This window comes from Schistocerca cancellata, chromosome 3 (assembly GCF_023864275.1).
Source record: "Schistocerca cancellata isolate TAMUIC-IGC-003103 chromosome 3, iqSchCanc2.1, whole genome shotgun sequence".
NCBI classification, from domain to species: domain Eukaryota; kingdom Metazoa; phylum Arthropoda; class Insecta; order Orthoptera; family Acrididae; genus Schistocerca; species Schistocerca cancellata.
In genome coordinates, this window is record NC_064628.1 from 49,569,837 (window position 1) to 49,590,376 (window position 20,540).

Consider the following 20,540-nt stretch of genomic DNA (forward strand, 5'->3'; position numbering starts at 1 on the left):
CCAACATCATGCACAGCTCGGGGAGCAACTGAAATGATAGAAGTGATCCACAAGGAAAGAAGACAGATACTTTATAATATTTGTGAAAACATTATAACTTTGTATGGAGTTTGTCAATGCATTCTTGCTAATTAATTGAATGTGAGGCGAAGCTTAGCAAAGTTCGTTCCTTGTCTTTTGAATGCCAATTAACAATATCTGGGGTGACCTGAACTGCAAATAACAGAGATGATCCAAATTTACAGTCCACGATCGTAACTACCAATGAGTCATTGGTGTAAGGTTATGAGCTTGAAACAAAATGGAGATTTTCATAGTGGAAGGCACCTTACGCTCTGTAGTCCAAAAAAAAAACACACCAAGTAAGCAGCAGTATAAAGTCAGTGCTAATGTATTTTTGTGACATGCACATAATTGTTGATAAGGAATTTCTTCCATGTTGTCACTCAGTCACAGAGAAGATATATGAGAATGAAGACTGGTTGCTGCAGTATGATCATGCACCTGCACATGGTTCACTTACTGTGAGGGAATTTCGGGCCAAAAAACGTGACGACTGTCCTCCATCCAGCCACCTTGCCTGATATGACCACTTGCCATTTCTTCCTCTTCCTGAATATGAAATTGAGAGGTTGGCAGCTTGACTTCATAGAAGAAATTCAAGCATATTGTGAAATAATTTAGAACACAATTCACCCAGTAGACTTCCAACACTGCTTCCAACAAAGAGAGAATCACTGGAATTGTTGCAGACAAGTGCAAAGGGGCTATTTTGAATGTAACGGTGGAAATGAAGATGTGAGGGAAGTTTCCATACTTTTATGAGGATATTCTTGGAAGTTTTGGGTAGCACCTCATACACCGGTTTTACTTGTGAGCTGTACTGCACTCCTATGATAACTGGTACAGCATGACATGTGCGCTCCGATGCAAGTTATTCGTTAATGGTGATTGTATTCTGTAAGCTGGTGTACTGCATGACGGTGTAACATTTGTGTGGATGTCCCACAAAAATAAATTAAGCAAATAGATGCATATGTGTTGAATAGAGTAATGATTTTGTTGATGTAAAGCTAAATTATTTGGATTTATCTTGTCATTTTCATTAACATTACCAAATTGTGACTGCAGTGTGTGTCACTTTCAGGGCCAGAAATGCTGTAAGGTATTTTGAAGAGCAGGGGATAAAAACAATTGGTGATATAAGCAGTATGGATGAAGCAAGAATCAGTGCATTGCCTTTAAGGGAGCCAAAAGTTGCAGTTGTTAAGAGGGTTCTTAAGGTAAGCACCAAAGCTAAAAAAAAGTTAAAGAAATATATATTTATGGTTTTAATGTCTGATGAACATGAAAATTGTGATGTATGTGTAACAGCAGCAGTGAAAATAACAGGTAATGGGTATTTCCAGCCAAGGTACTGTTTGGAGCTCTGTAAAGGAAAGGAGATCAGAAAAAATTGTAGAAAGCAAGTAATAGTTCTACTACTACTACTACTACTACTACTACTACTACTACTACTACTAGGGTATTGAATGCAAACAATTAAAAAATATTGGAATTGGATAGGAAGGGAACTGAGGACAAGAATGATCAGAATAATTGTAAGACCTGTAAATTCCACAGAGGACTTACATTTACAAGGGTTAAAGAAGACTATATTTGTCTGGTTTGATGCAGATGTTGGTAAAATTTGGAGAGCAATTCCACTCACCTTATTTTAAAGTCCTGACACTGAAAGGGAATACGTAAAAAAATCAGGCAACACATGAAGCATATCTATAGCTTGATCCATTACTAGTATACAGACTCTGCTTACATTGATCTATTCTTATTTGGATGATCATTTGAAAATCATTACAGAATATTTTCAGTTCTATCCTTTATGAACTTAAACGTAGGCTTCCACATAAATGTGAGCCAACATTTAATTTTCATAGACGTTAAACCTATGGATAGCTTTGATTATTACAAACATAAGTAACATCTGACATAAAACCTTTCAAAGAGAAAGGATAAAAGCAAGATTATAGAGATATGGTCTAAAAACTTTCCATTTCGAGCCACATTTGATCCGGGAAGCTTCTAGTTAAAGTATATGTGGTGGGTTGTCCAGTTGTCTCACACATTATTTTTGTCATTCTGTTGCTCTCCTCTCCCCCTTACCTGTGAACAGATATAATTCTGTGATCATGTGATCTTAGCAAATTCTCATTGATTTGCAGAATTCCAGAGATAATTCAATTTATTTTGTGCTTTTTGATAATATGGATTTGTTACATTTATCATTGAGTGAGAGAATTTTAGATTTTAATGATACAAAATTTCTTTTTGTTTTGAGCAGTTAAATTTTGTCTTTAAAATGTTACTCTTTTGAAACCAGGTTTATGAAGAAAAGCTCAACAGAATCAAAGCTGGAGCTACAGCAGCAGAAGTTAATTCATCACGTTCCCGAAGAAAGGGTCAGCGGATTCAACGAATAGGGGGATTGGCAGCTGTAATTCGGAAATCTGATGATTACAGTTCTCAGAAGTTAGCAGATAAAAACTACGCAGTGAATTTGGAAGGCTTTCAGAATAAAAGTTCTGAAGTTTGTGAAATGGTTTTCAAATCATTTGGCGACTCTCTCTGTGACAGTGACCGACTACAGTATCATTCTGAAGAAAGTAATAGTACAGGTGCCCAGAAAAATTCATTAGGTAGTGGTCATAGCTCTCTAGTGCAGAAGACAGATAAGATTTTACCCTCAAAATTACCAAACACTGACACAGATCAAACACAACCTGCCATTGAAACAAGCATCAGTAGACAGTGTACAAATGATACCAAAGATGAAACTTACTGTTTAGGAGTTAGTAAATCGAAGAATAAAATCTCCTCCCGCTCCTCAGGCTATAATGAGTGCACAAAGGACTTACCTCTACCCAGTCAGGCAGTTGAGAAAATAATGAATGATGATAATGCAGAGCCCAAAGATACTAACTTGAATCAGACAGCAGCAAGTGAAGACATAGAAACCCTAAACACAAAACAAAACCATAGGAAACCTGTACAAGAAGAATTGGTGGTTGTGTCCAATGAGACCATAACAGTGAGAAATTTGGTGAAGACAGATGTTGGAAGAACAGAAGAGAGACAAGAAAAAGTTGTTCCAGCAGATTCTCTTGTGGGTGTAAAGGAGGCCAATGAAAATTCTACACAATGGCAAGAAGATGTGTTAAACCAAAAAGAATTTGATTCAATTTTGGGAGACTGGAATATAGCCATGAGTGATGATTTATTGGAAGCAGGATGCAGGGAAATACTTGAAAATGGTAATTTTAAGGAAGACAGTGTCCGGTCAGATAACGAGTTCACAGTGTCTACCAACCTGCGACAAGCCAGAGGAGATGCTGTGTTTGCATCTCATACAGCATCTGGAAGTGGAAACAAAACAGTAACAGGTATGTGTTCCAATAGTGTTAATGGTTGTACTTTCCTGGTGGTGGTATTTTGTGTGCATGTTGTTGATACATGTAGGTAAACTGCTCAGAAAAGGTTTTGTTCTTCCTGTGTGCATGTGTGTTGGGGGGGGGGGGGGGGGTGTTATAGTTTCAAGGGAAGCAGTGAATGAAAGAAAAGGAATTCCAAATCAAAAAATAACTTTACTGTAAAGTAAAAACAATACAGTAACCAAAATGAAGGCAGACTATATGAAAGAGTCCATTTTTGCACATCTTTGAAATCGAGATAGATTCCTGAGTAATATTTTTTGTAGTATGTTCTCCTTATAATGTGTTATATCCTCATGGGCATTGTCCCTATCATCTATTCACTGTAAATGGTTTTGGGGTTTTGGTCCTCCTCCTCATAAATCCTGTGTTGTCAGGTTCAGGAAATGTCTGCAACAGTCGTAAATTAACACAAGTCGACAAATGCTGAACGAAGTTTACATTCATCAATCATTCCAGTAAGACATATATGTCTGCTTGTGTCTGTATATGTGTGGGTGGATATGTGTGTGTGTGTGTGTGTGTGTGTGTGTGTGTGTGTGTGTGTGTGTGTGTGTGTGTGTGAGTGTATACCCGTCCTTTTTTCCCCCTAAGGTAAGTCTTTCCGCTCCCGGGACTGGAATGACTCCTTACCCTCTCCCTTAAAACCCACATCCTTTCGTCTTTCCCTCTCCTTCCCTCTTTCCTGATGAGGCAACAGTTTGTTGCGAAAGCTTGAATTTTGTGTGTATGTTTGTGTTCGTTTGTGTGCCTGTCGACCTGCCAGCACTTTCATTGGGTAAGTCACATCATCTTTGTTTTTGGATATATTTTTCCTTCTATATATATATATATATATATATATATATATATATATATATATATATATATATATATATATATATAGTTATAATAGAAGGAAACATTCCACGAAGGAAAAATATATCTAAAAACAAAGATGATGTGACTTACCAAATGAAAGTGCTGGCAGGTCGACAGACACACAAACGAACACAAACATACACACAAAATTCAAGCTTTCGCAACAAACTGTTGCCTCATCAGGAAAGAGGGAAGGAGAGGGAAAGACGAAAGGATGTGGGTTTTAAGGGAGAGGGTAAGGAGTCATTCCAGTCCCGGGAGCGGAAAGACTTACCTTAGGGGGGAAAAAAGGACGGGTACACACTCGCACACACACACATATCCATCCACACATATACAGACACAAGCAGACATATTTAAAGACCAAGGTCTTTAAATATGTCTGCTTGTGTCTGTATATGTGTGGATGGATATGTGTGTGTGTGCGAGTGTGTACCCGTCCTTTTTTCCCCCTAAGGTAAGTCTTTCCGCTCCCGGGACTGGAATGACTCCTTACCCTCTCCCTTAAAACCCACATCCTTTCGTCTTTCCCTCTCCTTCCCTCTTTCCTGATGAGGCAACAGTTTGTTGCGAAAGCTTGAATTTTGTGTGTATGTTTGTGTTCGTTTGTGTGTCTGTCGACCTGCCAGCACTTTCATTTGGTAAGTCACATCATCTTTGTTTTTATATATATATATATATATATATATATATATATATATATATATATATATATAATAGAGGGAAACATTCCACGTGGGAAAAATATATTTAAAAAGAAAGATGATGAGACTTACCCAACAAAAGCGCTGGCAGGTCGATAGACACACAAATAAACACAAACATACACACAAAACTCTAGCTTTCGCAACCAACGGTTGCCTCGTCAGGAAAGAGGGAAGGAGAAGGAAAGACAAAAGGATATGGGTTTTAAGGGAGAGGGTAAGGAGTCATTCCAATCCCGGGAGGGGAAAGACTTACCTTAGGGGGAAAAAAGGACAGGTATACACTCGCGCACACACACACACATATCCATCCATACATACAAGACACAAGCAGACATTTGTAAAGGCAAAGAGTTTGAGCAGAGATGTCAGTCGGGACGGAAGTATAGATGCAAAGATGATGTTGAAAGACAGGTGAGGTATGAGCGGCGGCAGATTGAAATTAGGAACCGCCCCCGGTGTAAAACCTGTCCCATGCACCTTCCCACCACCACCTATTCCAGTCCTGTAACCCGGAAGGTGTACACGATCAAAGGCAGAGCCACGTGTGAAAGCACCCACGTGATTTACCAACTGACCTGCCTACACTGTGAAGCGTTCTATGTGGGAATGACCAGCAACAAACTGTCCATTCGCATGAATGGACACAGGCAGACAGTGTTTGTTGGTAATGAGGATCACCCTGTGGCTAAACATGCCTTGGTGCACGGCCAGCACATCTTGGCACAGTGTTACACCGTCCGGGTTATCTGGATACTTCCCAATAACACCAACCTGTCAGAACTCCGGAGATGGGAACTTGCCCTTCAGCATATCCTCTCTTCTCGCTATCCGCCAGGCCTCAATCTCCGCTAATTCCTAATTTCAATCTGCCGCCGCTCATACCTCACCTGTCTTTCAACATCATCTTTGCATCTATACTTCCGTCCCGACTGACATCTCTGCTCAAACTCTTTGCCTTTACAAATGTCTGCTTGTGTCTTGTATGTATGGATGGATATGTGTGTGTGTGTGCGAGTGTATACCTGTCCTTTTTTCCCCCTAAGGTAAGTCTTTCCCCTCCCGGGATTGGAATGACTCCTTACCCTCTCCCTTAAAACCCATATCCTTTTGTCTTTCCTTCTCCTTCCCTCTTTCCTGACGAGGCAACCGTTGGTTGCGAAAGCTAGAGTTTTGTGTGTATGTTTGTGTTTATTTGTGTGTCTATCGACCTGCCAGCGCTTTTGTTGGGTAAGTCTCATCATCTTTCTTTATATATATATATATATACTTTCTTGCTAAATGAGTAGCAGCTTAGGACCATATTTGTTGGATTTGTTGGGCCTAAATTGAGCGAACCTGCATCTTGGTTTGCTTGATAGTAGTTGCTTGTCTGTGATTGTATTTCCTCCAGGATGGCAAGAACAAATATGGTTTTCTACTAAATTTTCCCAAATTTCAGACACTGATGAATTTGTTGGCTAGCACGCATTTGACTCAAATTAATTTTTCATTGAAACGGAGAAATCTGAGAAGATCTTGAAATCTGTTCCTTGGCATTACTGAGACAGCATTGCTTCGTCAAAAATAAGAGAGAAAACACTGCTGGTAGTTGTCTAGTCATTGTCCAGTGTAAAGAGTTGGACCTCCCTCTCCTTTACAACATTTGTAGACAGCCTTCCTGCAGAAGATGAAAAATTGGCAATGTCCCACTCATTTCCGCCCCTAGTGACCACCTTTGCAGAGGCATTCAACTGGGCCAACTGTGGTGGTTGAGGTGATTACTGATGTAGATTGGTGTTCAAAACCACCTCCACTAATCCCTCCTTGTTCATATTGTCTTCGTCTCCATCTTCACTTGTTTCTGGCACAAAGTTGTCACTTTCACGAGTGAAGTCAATATCCAATTCAATTAAACATTTCTTTATCTGAAAGTCCATGCTGGCATGACAGGAAAATGTCTTTCATGGATTAATAATACTTCCTGAATGACACGATACAAACTTCCGCAGATTAGAAAGTACAAGTGTCAAGACACAAAAGTGAGCAGAAGCAACTTTGCACAATTGCTGATTGTTGCCACATCATTGTTGGATTGTTTACATACATTCAGGAAAAAATTACAGCTGTGTCAAACTGACCCCTACCACTGTTGTAAGTATATCGAATGAAATCCACAAAAATATGTAAGTATTTTGTGAGTCCTTATTCATCATCGTAAAGAGGTGGAAAAAATTAGAAAGTCATATGATATCATAAATGAAGTAAAAAGTTAGATGTGAGAGTGAAGAAAAAATTATTACGGGGGTCATTTTTACCCCTTTTGTCGTCCTAGTGTTAAAGACAGGCTAGCTGACATGCACTTCTTAACACTATGACTTGCAGTTGCATAGACTGTAACTCAGTGAAATTATACACAACACTGACAGAATAAAGTCGTTTGCTTTTATGATATAGATTTACATTTTTGATATGCCGTAGTCCTTGTGATTACCCAGAGTTAATGTATTACAAATGAAAACAGTCTGGATGCACAGTTTTACTGAAGCAAAGTGCCTCAGTAAAACAATGTGGGAGTGTCTTAATTTCATAGGTCTTAGAAGACTTCATGTGTGTGCTCACAAAAACAGAGTCATAAACTTTATAACAGGCTTCATTCACTATTTTGCCATGCTTCTTTCTTGTTAGCTTTCTTCTTCATACGATGTGGGATTGATGATGCAATTATTCTCGGCAGAAAAGTTATAAATCGCTCAAAAATACTAGACGGATTTTCATCAAAGAGAACAGTGCCAAAATGGCTTTCCTGTACTGTCATAGGGGAGGCTATTGCTATCAATCTCAAAGACCAATAACTTTTCGTACCATTTCTAATGATGTTTCCCACAATACGTCAGTTTACGCACAGTGCGCTCCACTGGGTTGGAAGCTGGTCTGTAGTGGAACGTGAAGATATATTTTATTTTACTGTTTTTCATTATTTTGATTTAACACTAAGAATGGACTGAGGCTGAATAACATTTACAAGTCAATGGAAAGCATCTCACATGATTTGCTTGGGATTATACTGTGCATTAGTCCTCCGTGGTGCTCAGCTTTCTGCATGGTCCAACATGTGCATAGCAGTTCTGAATATACCTCACAGAATTTTCAGTAGCATGTTAGAATTAATGTTGTATCTGTGAAACAAAACTTCCTGCTCTTTCAGATAATAACTTACAATTTTTATCTCATTCAAATCATCGTATTTGTGCTCCACCATTTTTGATTGTTGTCTGCATCTTGATCGACTTTGATATTCCATGACAATATCCAGACAAACTTTTCTTCTTCAACACCTTTGATAAATTAGCCTTGTATACCTACAAAGATGTGACAGTGTGTTAGGTATGATGCTAATCTGTCAAGATACGTATCTTTTATCAAAGTCGAATTCCTGTGTTAGCACTCGGCTCATGATGATAGTACATAAGATGACACCTCCCTAGAAAAGTGTGTGCAGTGTTGTCAGTCATTGCAGTTGTACGCTTTCCCAAGAGAGAAAATCAGAACTTAGCATGATGATGGTTAAGGTATCTCTCTGTTACTGTATACTTTTTGTCCCTTTCAGTGATCGAACAGCGGATGCTATTGTCCCATTTACTGTACTTCTGTTGACATCAAACGTCTGATACAATTCAGCACCAATTACATAATCTCTGGAGCCTGGTTCTAAATAAAAAATTCAGGGACAAACCAGGATGATGTAATAATTTTCATTCCACAATTTAGATGTTACAAGATAGAAAGTTTCATGCTGTTCTTGTCAGCAGTGTATCCCCTTTTTAACAGTTTCACAAGTTCTGGTGCTGATAACATCCCATGAAGAATTGTCTGCAAAAAATACAGAATCCAAGATATGACTTTAGCTGTTTAGTACACTTTGGTACAGCAAATTGACAGCATCCATTTTGTCCGAAACAGGTTGGAATCCTCGTGGTGTGGTGACGTATCCTAAGATCCTGAACTGATTTTTTGCAAATTTTGTGTTCTCCTAATTAATAATTGCTCCAAGTGTGCCAAAAGTTTGCAGGATGACTTAAATAGTCTGTAAATGGCTCTTGCTTATTGACACATCCTCTAAATGCAACTCCTCTTTCCTCATTACCTTTCTGAATATATAACTTGCACCCAGCAAAAACCACTTTGCATTTGCTGTCCTCTGCCCTGTCACTGAAATAAACCCAAAAGATAATGATTGAATTACCAGGAAACTGTGCTCGTATTCTTTGCTGTCAGTGTAAAACTTCTGTAATATCTGATTCTTAAGTAGCTCACTTCTGTGTTTCCCGTGGGATTGATGTTAACGAACGCTGCCCACAGGAAAAGATTGGCTCTGTGAAATCTCACTCAACTGAGGTGTAATTTATTCAATAGTGGACATACCTGACTACACTGCTGTCCAAAAGGATATGATTAGAATAATTACTACATGCACAGAGGCATTCAAACAATCATTCTTCCATTCTTCCCGTGCTTCATACATGAGTTGGACAAGAAGAAACTCTGATAACTGGTATAGTGGGACATCCCCTCTGCCATGCGCCTCACGATAGTTTGCAGAGTCTAGATGTAGATGTACAAGCCCGTCAATGTTAATACTGCAAACATTGTCAATAATGTGCGCCAACACACCTTCAATAATCTTTTCTGCTCTCGCATCAAGTCACCTCTTACATTATACTCCCTGTTGTACTGATTATTATTAATGACAAGTGCTGACTCGTTAACTGCAATTGCGGTTTTGGACCGAGTTCCATTTATTATAATTGGAAAGGTTAGCCTCGCAAGCGTACAACATTCCTTTCTCGATCCTGTGTGAATTTGTCTGTCATTCTGTGGTCGATAATCCTCTTGACAATGATTACAATCTTCCTAGGCGGTCAGTAATCTTTGTTTCTGCGTGATGCATTTTCCCTTCTATCTAAGTGATTTTACAGTCTGTAATTTCAGTGAAACCTATTCTCATGTGGTGAAAGAATCAGTATTATACATGCTATCTAATATGAGACACACTTCTTCAATTGCATTGTGAAAGGACGAAGTAAATTTTCCTCATTATGCAAAAGGTAACCTTTGAATTAAAATTTCAGTTAATTTGTAAGATGTGTTTTTATCCCAATGTTTTTCCCTTTTTCTGTGTGTAATTTGATGGTGACAATAAAGATGCTTTGGTAGCTTGCTGACAGTTTCCAAAAAGCTGTTTCAAACTCAAAAAGTGGAACATTTTTCTGATGCTTTATTGTCCCACATGTGAGCTTCAATTTTTAAATAGCTATCATGACCTCACTGTGATTCACAATAAGTTCTAGTATGGTAGCATTAAGTCTGCTACTCCATTCATTGAATACTATATAATCTCATTTTCCAAAATTTCAAGATATAATTTTGCACACCACTTTGCTAATGTCATAAAATCTTGATTAAAGTTCTAAACTGTTAGCTTGTACACCAGATTTCTTGGTATAGCATCCACATTGTCAGTGCACTTTTGCTTTATAGCAGCAATTTCTTGATTCTGCTGTCTGAACAAATTGGAAGTTTCAGCTGCAGATTCTTGACAACGGACCATTTTTTCTTCAGACTGTGTCTTTACTGTAATTATTTCATCCTCAAGATTACTGGGTTTGCACTAAACTTTGGCCTTGAGCTCATCGTGCTTTTGTGAAATGAAACCAACAAGTTCACTTTTTATGATGGAAAATCCAGGATGGAATGTAACAATGTTGGAGAACTCACCATGTAGTGGAAATGCTGAATCGCGATGGGCACAACAAAAAGATTCACACAATTATAGCTTTTGGCTGTTAAGGCATGTGTCATTCACACACACACACACACACACACACACACACACACACACACACATGCACACACACCTCATGGCTCATAACCCCTGTAATAGACCTAGATGCAAACCCTGTCCCATACATCCTCCTATCACCACCTACTCCAGTCTTGTCACTAACATCGCCTATCCCATCGAAGGCAGGGCTACCTGTGAAACCAGTCATGTGATTTACAAGCTAAGCTACAACCACTGTGCTGCATTCTATGTAGGCATGACAACCAACAAACTTTCTGTCCACATGAATGGCCACTGACAAACTGTGGCCAAGAAACAAGTGGACCACCCTGTTGCTGAACACTCTGCCAAACATTGTATCCCTCATTTCAGTGACTGCTTCACAGCCTGTTCCATATGGATCCTTCCCACCAACACCAGCTTTCCTGAACTGCACGGGTGGGAACTTTCCCTGCAATACATCCTACGTTCCCGTAACCCTCCTGGCCTCCACCTTCATTAATCACTATCCTCACCTATCCAGCCCCCTCCCTGTTCCAATTCCAGCACTACACAGCTGTCATTTCACTGCCACACCCAGTCTTTTAATTTTTTGTCTCCTTTCCACTAGTTTCCCCCCACCCCTTCCCACCTTCCCTCCTGCCCTCCATCTAAACTGAAGCACTTCACTGTTTGCCACCCCACACTATCCCTCCCCCTCGCCGCCCCAGCTTCCTCCTTAGCCCCATCCAGTTGCCACTCCTATCAAGCACTGGTGCTGCTGCTAGCAATGTGGTTTCAGTTGCCTGAGAGTGCAGACGTGTGTGTGAGTTGCATTTGTGCGATTGTGTGTGTGTGTGTGTGTGTGTGTGTGTGTGTGTGTGTGTGTGTGTGTGTCTGTGTGGTTGAAAAAGGCCTCAATAGCTGAAAGCTATAATTGTGTAAATCTTTTTGTTGTGCCTGTCACGATTTAGCATCTCTGCTATATGGTGAGTAGCAACTTTTCTTCCCTAATATTGTTACAAGTTCACTTTTTGTACATCTTAGTTCGCCCTATACTCTGTGTACCAGATTATAATCAGCAACAATTTCATTATTTAAATTGTGAATGAATTCAAACAATGCCTGAATATGTGTGCCTCCTAATAAGTATTTGCGTGTGGTTTCAGGATGTGTAACCGGCATTTTTGTAGCCAAATTCACTTTCAGATTTTCTCTAATTTGACTGTTTTAAAAGTTTTATGTACTCTCCTCTGATTCAGAATAACTAATTACTTTTCATACAAATGCAAAGTTGTAGCCATTGTCTATCCAATCACAAAGTCCAACACAGTTAAAAATAATTTGTAATTATCTTCAAAGTAATTTAAAATTCATAGTCTTATTTTTCCTTTATCACTATCCAGTGTCGCACTTCGAGCTTCTTATGAGGCACTGCTAAAGACAGACTCCCCGTACAACTGCTGTATTCTGCATTGTCCACATGCAAAGATTGAATATCATCCATTGTCCAGGTCTGCATGATTTTCACCCTCATCTTGAAGTGCAGGCTGCATGGGTGTGGGCTCACAGACTTTATTAGTAGGAAAATTTGATATATATATATATATATATATATATACATATAATAGAGGGAAACATTCCACGTGGGAAAAATATATTTAAAAAGAAAGATGATGAGACTTACCAAACAAAAGCGCTGGCAGGTCGATAGACACACAAACAAACACAAACATACACACAAAATCTAGCTTTCGCAACCAATGGTTGCCTCGTCAGGAAAGAGGGAAGGAGAGGGAAAGACAAAAGGATTTGGGTTTTAAGGGAGAGGGTAAGGAGTCATTCCAATCCCGGGAGCGGAAAGACTTACCTTAGGGGGAAAAAAGGACAGGTATACACTCGCACACACACACATATCCATCCTCATATACACAGACATGTCTGTGTATATGAGGATGGATATGTGTGTGTGTGCGAGTGTATACCTGTCCTTTTTTCCCCCTAAGGTAAGTCTTTCCGCTCCCGGGATTGGAATGACTCCTTACCCTCTCCCTTAAAACCCAAATCCTTTTGTCTTTCCCTCTCCTTCCCTCTTTCCTGACGAGGCAACCATTGGTTGCGAAAGCTAGATTTTGTGTGTATGTTTGTGTTTGTTTGTGTGTCTATCGACCTGCCAGCGCTTTTGTTTGGTAAGTCTCATCATCTTTCTTTTTAAATATATATATATATATACACACACACAAGTCAACCAATGTGGATCAAAGACTATGATTGTTTATCAGTTCCACACTTCATCCATTGTGACAGTTATAGAATTTTCTGTAATGAAGTGTCATTACTATACAGACAGTCGTACATGTAAAATATAAAACATACTACTAAATGAACACACCAGACCGGTGCGGCCTGCTAGACATATGTCCACATAGTGAGTCTCTCTTACGCAGACAACTGCGTAACACTCACAGCAAATGCTGATGTGTGCGTAAGCAGGCCCACCTTTGAGACCAAACACACACACACACACACACACACACACACACACACACACACACACACAGCCATTCGATAAATTGATTAAATATTTGAACGTTTGAATTACATTTATATCTCGCAGCTTGCTGTCCACAAAGTAATAGAGAGAGATATTGCAGCTCGAGCCCATCTGATTCCTGGCCAGTGACTTCTAAACTCATCCAGTGCATTAGAGAGGCTCTCATAACAGCACACTGCTAGTTTCAGTGGTCTCAAGCTTCATTGTTCAAGTCAGTAAAAACTGCAGACAAATCTGTTCAGTTGAAACCTGCATTCTGGAGGAAGATGTTTGTGGGGTGGAAAAAGTCATGTTTATGCTTTGTCTTGTAAGACAAACCCATCACCAAAATGTAATGCTTACTTTCCCATGTTCTCCATGCATCACGGTTCTGGAATGTTTGTACTATTGTTTATAGTGGACACTTGGACAGAATTGATCGTGTGGGGACAGTTGCTTACTGTCTGAGTTGTCATTCCGCCCAGTTGCCTCCAAAAAGGCATTTTGCAGTACTTGAGAGCCATAATGTGTAAAGGTAATCAGCTGGTGTTGACCATGGGTGACCACTACTTTGATGTTTTGTCTCTCACAATATTGATTAAATGTTGCATTAAATTACTCTGCTAAAAGAATATGACCAGTACCTGAGCTAGGAGAAGATTTGTCAAAGGAGAAGTGGTTGGAGGTAACAAAACACAATTCCTTAGAAAATGAAACTCAGAACCTTAGGAAAAATTTGTTTCAATCGCCAATCATTAACACTGCAATTTTATATTAGTACATACTATTTACAGTGTACTAACATGGTAGAGTATGTTTTGTATGGGATTTGTAAATATTATTTTGCTGTTAGGCAATGTTTCAATATGTATGTATATTTTGAGCAGTCGTTTTCGTTGTATTTGATATTGGCACAAGAAAAACAAAAATCTGTTGGAAGCTTTTAGAACCCGTAGCCATTTGGCATTTTCAATTGTGAGGAGAATGACCATATAGTTTGGAGATTTAACAACAGACGATTCTGGGTATTGGCCACTAGTTAATATCCAGATTCTTTAATCTGATACTGAATTGATGCAATTGTCCTTGTGGTAGGCAGTACAAAAATATCATAATTATAGTTTTTCGTAGTTGAGAAGTAGTTGCCTCTCCCTGCACCTCATAAGAAATGTCCTTGCTGTGTTGTATGCCAAGTTAGTGAGCAACTTAGTGCACTCATGCTGGCACCACTTCAGGCAGTGAAGTGAGAATGTGTGCCAAGTCTAGCGTAGAATGACCTTTTGAGGTGTATTGATGGATTGAACAGTGTTCATAAGCTGGGTCGTCCTGTTCTCAACAGAAGACAGCGTGCTATACTGAACTGAACTGCACTGAGAAAGTGGTTTAATTTACCTCCGATGCATAGACAATTTATCAAAATAAAATTGAGAGATAGGTTTATGATTTTAAAAAAATAACTATGTGAGTCTCAAAGATAGCATAAAATGTTTTCTGAGTAGTTTATAATGTCGTAAAAATAAGCTACAAAAAATAATGATTAATGGAAAATGGAAATTTCACGCAAATGTTCTATGCCTTTTATTTCGAAACCTATTGTAAAATCATTGTTTTTTATTTTGTATGTGTCATTTAATGAGAGGACAGAGCAAATTACAGCTTAATGTTTGTTTGGTAAAAAAAGTGTACGTTAAATGTTTCTTTAATAAAAGTGTACTCCACTAACATGTGAATATGGGGAAGAGTGGTTAATGCTCGTTCACCACACGTGTAGCATTTTTTAAAGTGAATATCACTTGAAAGGAGCAATAAATGTCAAGAAACCTTGGTAATTTGGCTACAGACTGATGTCGTGAACTCATAGCTCCCAAGCTGGTAGCTAATCAGCATTTGTGCTTCTTAGAGCAATCTTCCTTAGACATTACAGAGAATGGAGACCTTTGGATTAACCTGATGTTGAAAGGATGTTAGAAATCCCACAAAACCTCCCTTAATTTAAACAATGTGTTGAGTAAATGAATGAAAGTGTTTTTCCTTGTGAAAGAAGGTATATACACTCAAAGGCAAAAAGTTATGTACCATGAAGGAACAATCCGAATGAGATGAAGATCGGTAGATGTACAGACAAACAAATGATTACTATTTCAGAGAAAATTATTGCTGTGTTAAAGTGAAAGAGCTTAACAAATGGAGCAAGTCAATAACACATTTGTCCACCTGTAGCCCATTGCAAACAGTTACTTGGCCAGGTATTGATAGATAGAATTGTTGCATGTCCTCCTGAGGGACACCATGCTAAATTGTCTGATTAGCGCATTAGATCATCACAATCTCGAGATAGCTGGAAGACCCCACCCATAATGCCCCAAACGTTCGTAATTGGGGAGAGATTTTGTGACTTTGCAGGCCGAAGTAGGATTTCGCAAGCAAGAAAACAACCAGTATAAACTCTCGCTGTGTGCAGGTGGGCATTATCTTGCTAAAATATAAGCCTAGGATGGCTTGGCATGAAAAGTAACAAAATTGGGCGTTGAATATCGTTGATGTACCACTGTGCTGTAAGGGTGCCATGGATGACAACCAAAGGAGTCCGGCTTTGAAAAGAAATGGCACCCCAGACAATCACTCCATGTTGTTGGGCTCTATGGTGGGCAAAAGTCATGTTGGTATCCCACCACTGTTTGGGGCATCACCAGGCACGTCTTCACTGGTCATCGGAGCTCTGTTCGAAGCGGACTCGTCACTGAAGACAATTCTACCCCACTCAACAAGATTCTAGGCCAGAGACGTGTCTGGAGACCCATGGACAGTTGTGAGATACCAAACTGGCTGTCGCCCACCATATGCTCTGACAGCCAGGAATGATGGTGTGGGGTGCCATTTCATTTCATAGCAGGACCTCTTTGGGTGTCGTCTGTAGCTCTCCCACAGCACAGTCTTACATACATGATATTCGACACTCCATTTTATTACCCTTCATGACAAACCATCCTGGGCTTACATTTCAGCAAGATAGTGCCAACACACACACACGGTGAGCATTTCTATTGCCTGTCTTCATGCTTGCCAAATCCTACCTTGGGCAGCAATGCAGTCAAATCTCTCCCCAGTTGAGAACATTTGGAGCATTATGGGCAGGGTGCTCCAACCAACTTGGGATTTTGACAATCTGATATGCCAGTTGGACAGTATTTGGCACAATACCCTCAGGAGGACATCCGAGCTTAATAACTACTTGCATACCAGCCAGAGGTGGACCAACACGCTATTCATTTGCTTGTCTGTACATGGACGTTACATCTACTGATTACCATCCCATTCAAATAATTCTTTGATAACGGAGTTACAGTATGACAGTGTCGTTAATAATATTCTCAGTTTTGCTGTTAGTACTCAACAGATAACTATTATATACTGATGTAAAATGTAGACCTATTTGTGTAAAGCATTGTTCCTTACTTTGCTCCTAATTCCTGTAAATAACCAAATGATTTGAGAGCAGGTGATTAGCTGTGGGTTTAATTTATGTTTGGATCTACAAAGATTCTCAAATCGTTTTCCTCTCTCTGTGGGGTATTTGCTGTTCCTTTTCACCAGACTCCATTATAAGAAACAAGGAAAAAGCCACATTCAATTTATTTTTTTCTCTCATTTTATGCCCATCTATTTTGCAGCTTACTTAATATTGATTCTTAAAGTTAACTATAAACACCATTAAAGATCTGCCTCCTTAGCTGAGTGGTCAGCACGTCTGACTGCCATGCGAGGGGTTCGGGTTCAATTGCTGGCTGTCTCGGAGATTTTCTCCATTCGGGGACTGGTTGGTGTGTTGTCCTCATCGTCTACATGCAGGTCACCCATTGTGGTGTCAACTGAAAAGACGTGCAACTCAGTGGCCAAACTTCTCCACGCGGGGACTCCTGGCTGTCAATGTCGTACAATCATTTCATTTCACTGTGAAAATAAGACATTTTCCATGCAGACATTTGTGCATCTAAATGAAGACAGCGTGTCTTAGGTGTAAAGACGTAGAGGACCACTCACTGGAGATTAACTGTCATTTAGTAGCTGAACTGACACCTATCAGCCTTGGATCAAGGTGCTGCAGTAGTAAACACATTGGATTCATGTTGAGAAAAAGCATGGTTTAAATCCTCACCCCACAGTCCAGGTTTAAGTTTTCTGTAGATTTCCTAAATCTCTTAAGAGATTTTGCGGATGTTCCTTTGAAAAGGACACAGCCAATTTCTGTCGTAATATTAGTCCAATTCAAAGTTTTTCATCAGTTTGTGTGACCTTGATGGTATGTTAAACCCTAATCTTCTTACCCCCATTTAATTGATTATAAACCCTAAAATTATGTTTTGCTTTTAGTCTGAACATGTTTGCAGAGATTGTTAGTTTCAAAATATTTCCTGTATGTGTAGTAGTTCAGGTCACCACAAGCGTTCTCATCATGAAAAAATTTGAAGTACAGAAAAGAAGGAATTAGTGCTACACAGTAAATACACTACGGGCCATTAAAATTGCTACACCAGAAATGCGGATGATCAACGGGTATTCATTGGACAAATATATTTTACTAGAACTGACATGCGATTACATTTTCACGCAATTTGGGTGCATAGACCGTGAGAAATCAGTACCCAGAACCACCACCTCTGGCTGTAATAATGGCCATGATTCGCCTGGACATTGTCAGACAGAGCTTGGATGGTGTGTACAGGTACAGCTGCCCATGCAGCTTCAACACGACACCACAGATCATCAAGAATAGTGACGTGTATTTTGACGAGCCAGTTGCTCGGCCACCATTGACCAGACGTTTTCAATTGGTGAGAGATATGGAGAATCTGCTGGCCAGGGCAGCAGTCGAACATCTTCTGTATCCAGAAAAGCCCGTACAGGACTTGCAACATGCGGTCGTGCATTATCCTGCTGAAACATGGAGTTTCGCAGGGATCGAATGAAGGGTAGAGCCACAGGTCATAACACATCTGAAAAACAATGTCCACTGTTCAAAGTGCAGTCAATGCGAACAAGAGGTGACCGAGACGTGTAACCAATGGCACCCCATACCATCACGCTGGGTGATACGCCAGTATGGCGATGATGAATACACACTTCCAATGTGCGTTCACCGCGATGTCGCCAAACACGGATGCGACCATCATGATGCTGTAAACAGAACCCGGATTCATCCGAAAAAATGTTTTGCCATTCGTGCACCCAGGTTCGTCGTTGAGTACATCATTCAGGTTCTCCTGTCTGTGATGCAGCGTCAAGGTTAACCGCAGCCATGGTCTCAGAGCTGATAGTCCATGCTGCTGCAAACGTCATCGAACTGTTCGTGCAGGTGGTTGTTGTCTTGCAAATGTTCCCATCTGTTGACTCAGGGATCGAGACGTGGCTGCACGATCAGTTACAGCCATGCAGATAATATGCCTGTCATCCCGACTGCTAGTGATACGAGGCCATTACGATCCAGCACGGCATTCTGTATTAACCTCCTGAACCCACCGATTCCATATTCTGCTAACAGCCATAGGATCTCGACCAATGCGAGCAGCAATGTCGCGATACGATAAACCCCAATCGCGATAGGCTACAATCCGGCCTTTATCATAGTCGGAAACGTGATGGTACGCATTTCTCCTCCTTACACGTGGCATCACAACGTTTCACCATGCAACGTCAGTCAACTGCTGTTTGTGTATGAGAAATCGGTTGGACTTTCCTCATGTCAGTACGTTGTAGGTGTCGCCACTGGTGCCAACCTTGTGTGAATGCTCTGAAAAGCTAATCATTTGCATATCACAGCATCTTCTTCCTGTCGGTTAAATTTCGCGTCTGTAGCACGTCATCTTCTTGGTGTAGCAATTTTAATGGTCAGTAGTGTAATTCTCAGTTACATTTTTGGAGTTCTCCGTTTCCTGCTTCTACCAAGAATGAAAGATTTAATGTGGCCTCAGAGTATGGCAAGCAGTTGAAATTCACTTCTCAAGCTACACAATAGCTACATTGAGTCCCAAGTGAATGAATGCATAGCTAGATTTCAGTGCAAAGCAGGGCATTTAGAAAATTATGGATTTTTCAAGGCCTGGGAGTTGACAACTTACCGGATATTATATTGATTTAGTCAGTGGGAAGAGGAAAGCATCGCAAGTGCTGTTGCCTATGTGAGAGATTGGAGTGGGAAGAGTTAGGTGATTTATTTCAAAGACATTTGTTGATACTTGCTATGAGTGGAAAATAAATATGACTGAGCAAACATTACATTTTTGGTGAAAAACGAATACTCATTTTCCATGCTAAGTACACTTTTTTTGCTCCATGTGTTGTGTGAAGTTTGTACAATCTAGCTGATGTGTAGTAGTAGAGATAAGCATCTTCTTGAATTTTCCGTCATGTGCTAGCTGCCCTCAGGAATAGCCATGTTTTTCTCCATCACACCACACTTTACTCAATTTGACTGTGTCTAATTTTGGCCTAGCTTTTTTGTAAGGGAACATTAATCTCATTTAGTCTCTCTCTCTTTAATTTCAATGTTTCTAGTTCTCATCTTCTATAGATAAGTTAGTTTTTCCCGTAGAATATATTTCATGTTTTTGTCATTTCCAGCAAGTCCATTTTTTACTTCTGAATCTTTTACTATGCTAATATAGTAAATACTCAGTCGTTAAATTGGTCTAAGCACTGGATATTGAACAGAAAGAACAGAGCTGTTTAGTTGACAGTGTGTACCAAAACTGTACTGGATGGCGATTAGTATTGATACGTTAAAGAGATGGTAGATGGCTCACTGTACCTTGCTTTTGAAGGCATCTCACAATATTTGTATAAATGGAGCAGCAGTGATGCTCTTTACAAATGACTTAAAGCTTGTGAGCCAAAATTCTTGAGATCTGCACCTCTCATGTGAAAGAATGCATAAGGTAGAATATAAAGTGAATTGCTTCAGCTCCGAACATCTGGTTACATGTGCTCTCAAGTGAAAGGGTTCCAATATCTTCGAGGAGAGAACTGGAAGTTTTTAATGAGCAGTTGAAGTAGAGAAAACATACACTGCAGAGAGAACTCTTTTTGCCTTGGTGAATGGAATTGTTCAGAGCGTCATGTGAGTGGAATGTTGTACTGCCTGCTGATGCTAATGT

The 20,540-nt window shown here is 39.8% G+C and overlaps 1 protein-coding gene across 1 annotated transcript in view; it reads left to right on the forward strand.

Moving 5' to 3' along the window:
* LOC126176932 (telomere-associated protein RIF1-like) overlaps positions 1-20,540 on the forward strand; it is a 97,981-nt gene that overhangs the window by 68,611 nt on the left and 8,830 nt on the right. Inside the window, exons 7-8 of the mRNA XM_049924123.1 lie at positions 1,148-1,283; positions 2,381-3,440. Of these exons, the coding sequence (XP_049780080.1) occupies positions 1,148-1,283; positions 2,381-3,440 (1,196 nt within the window). The remainder of the gene's footprint in view (positions 1-1,147; positions 1,284-2,380; positions 3,441-20,540) is intronic.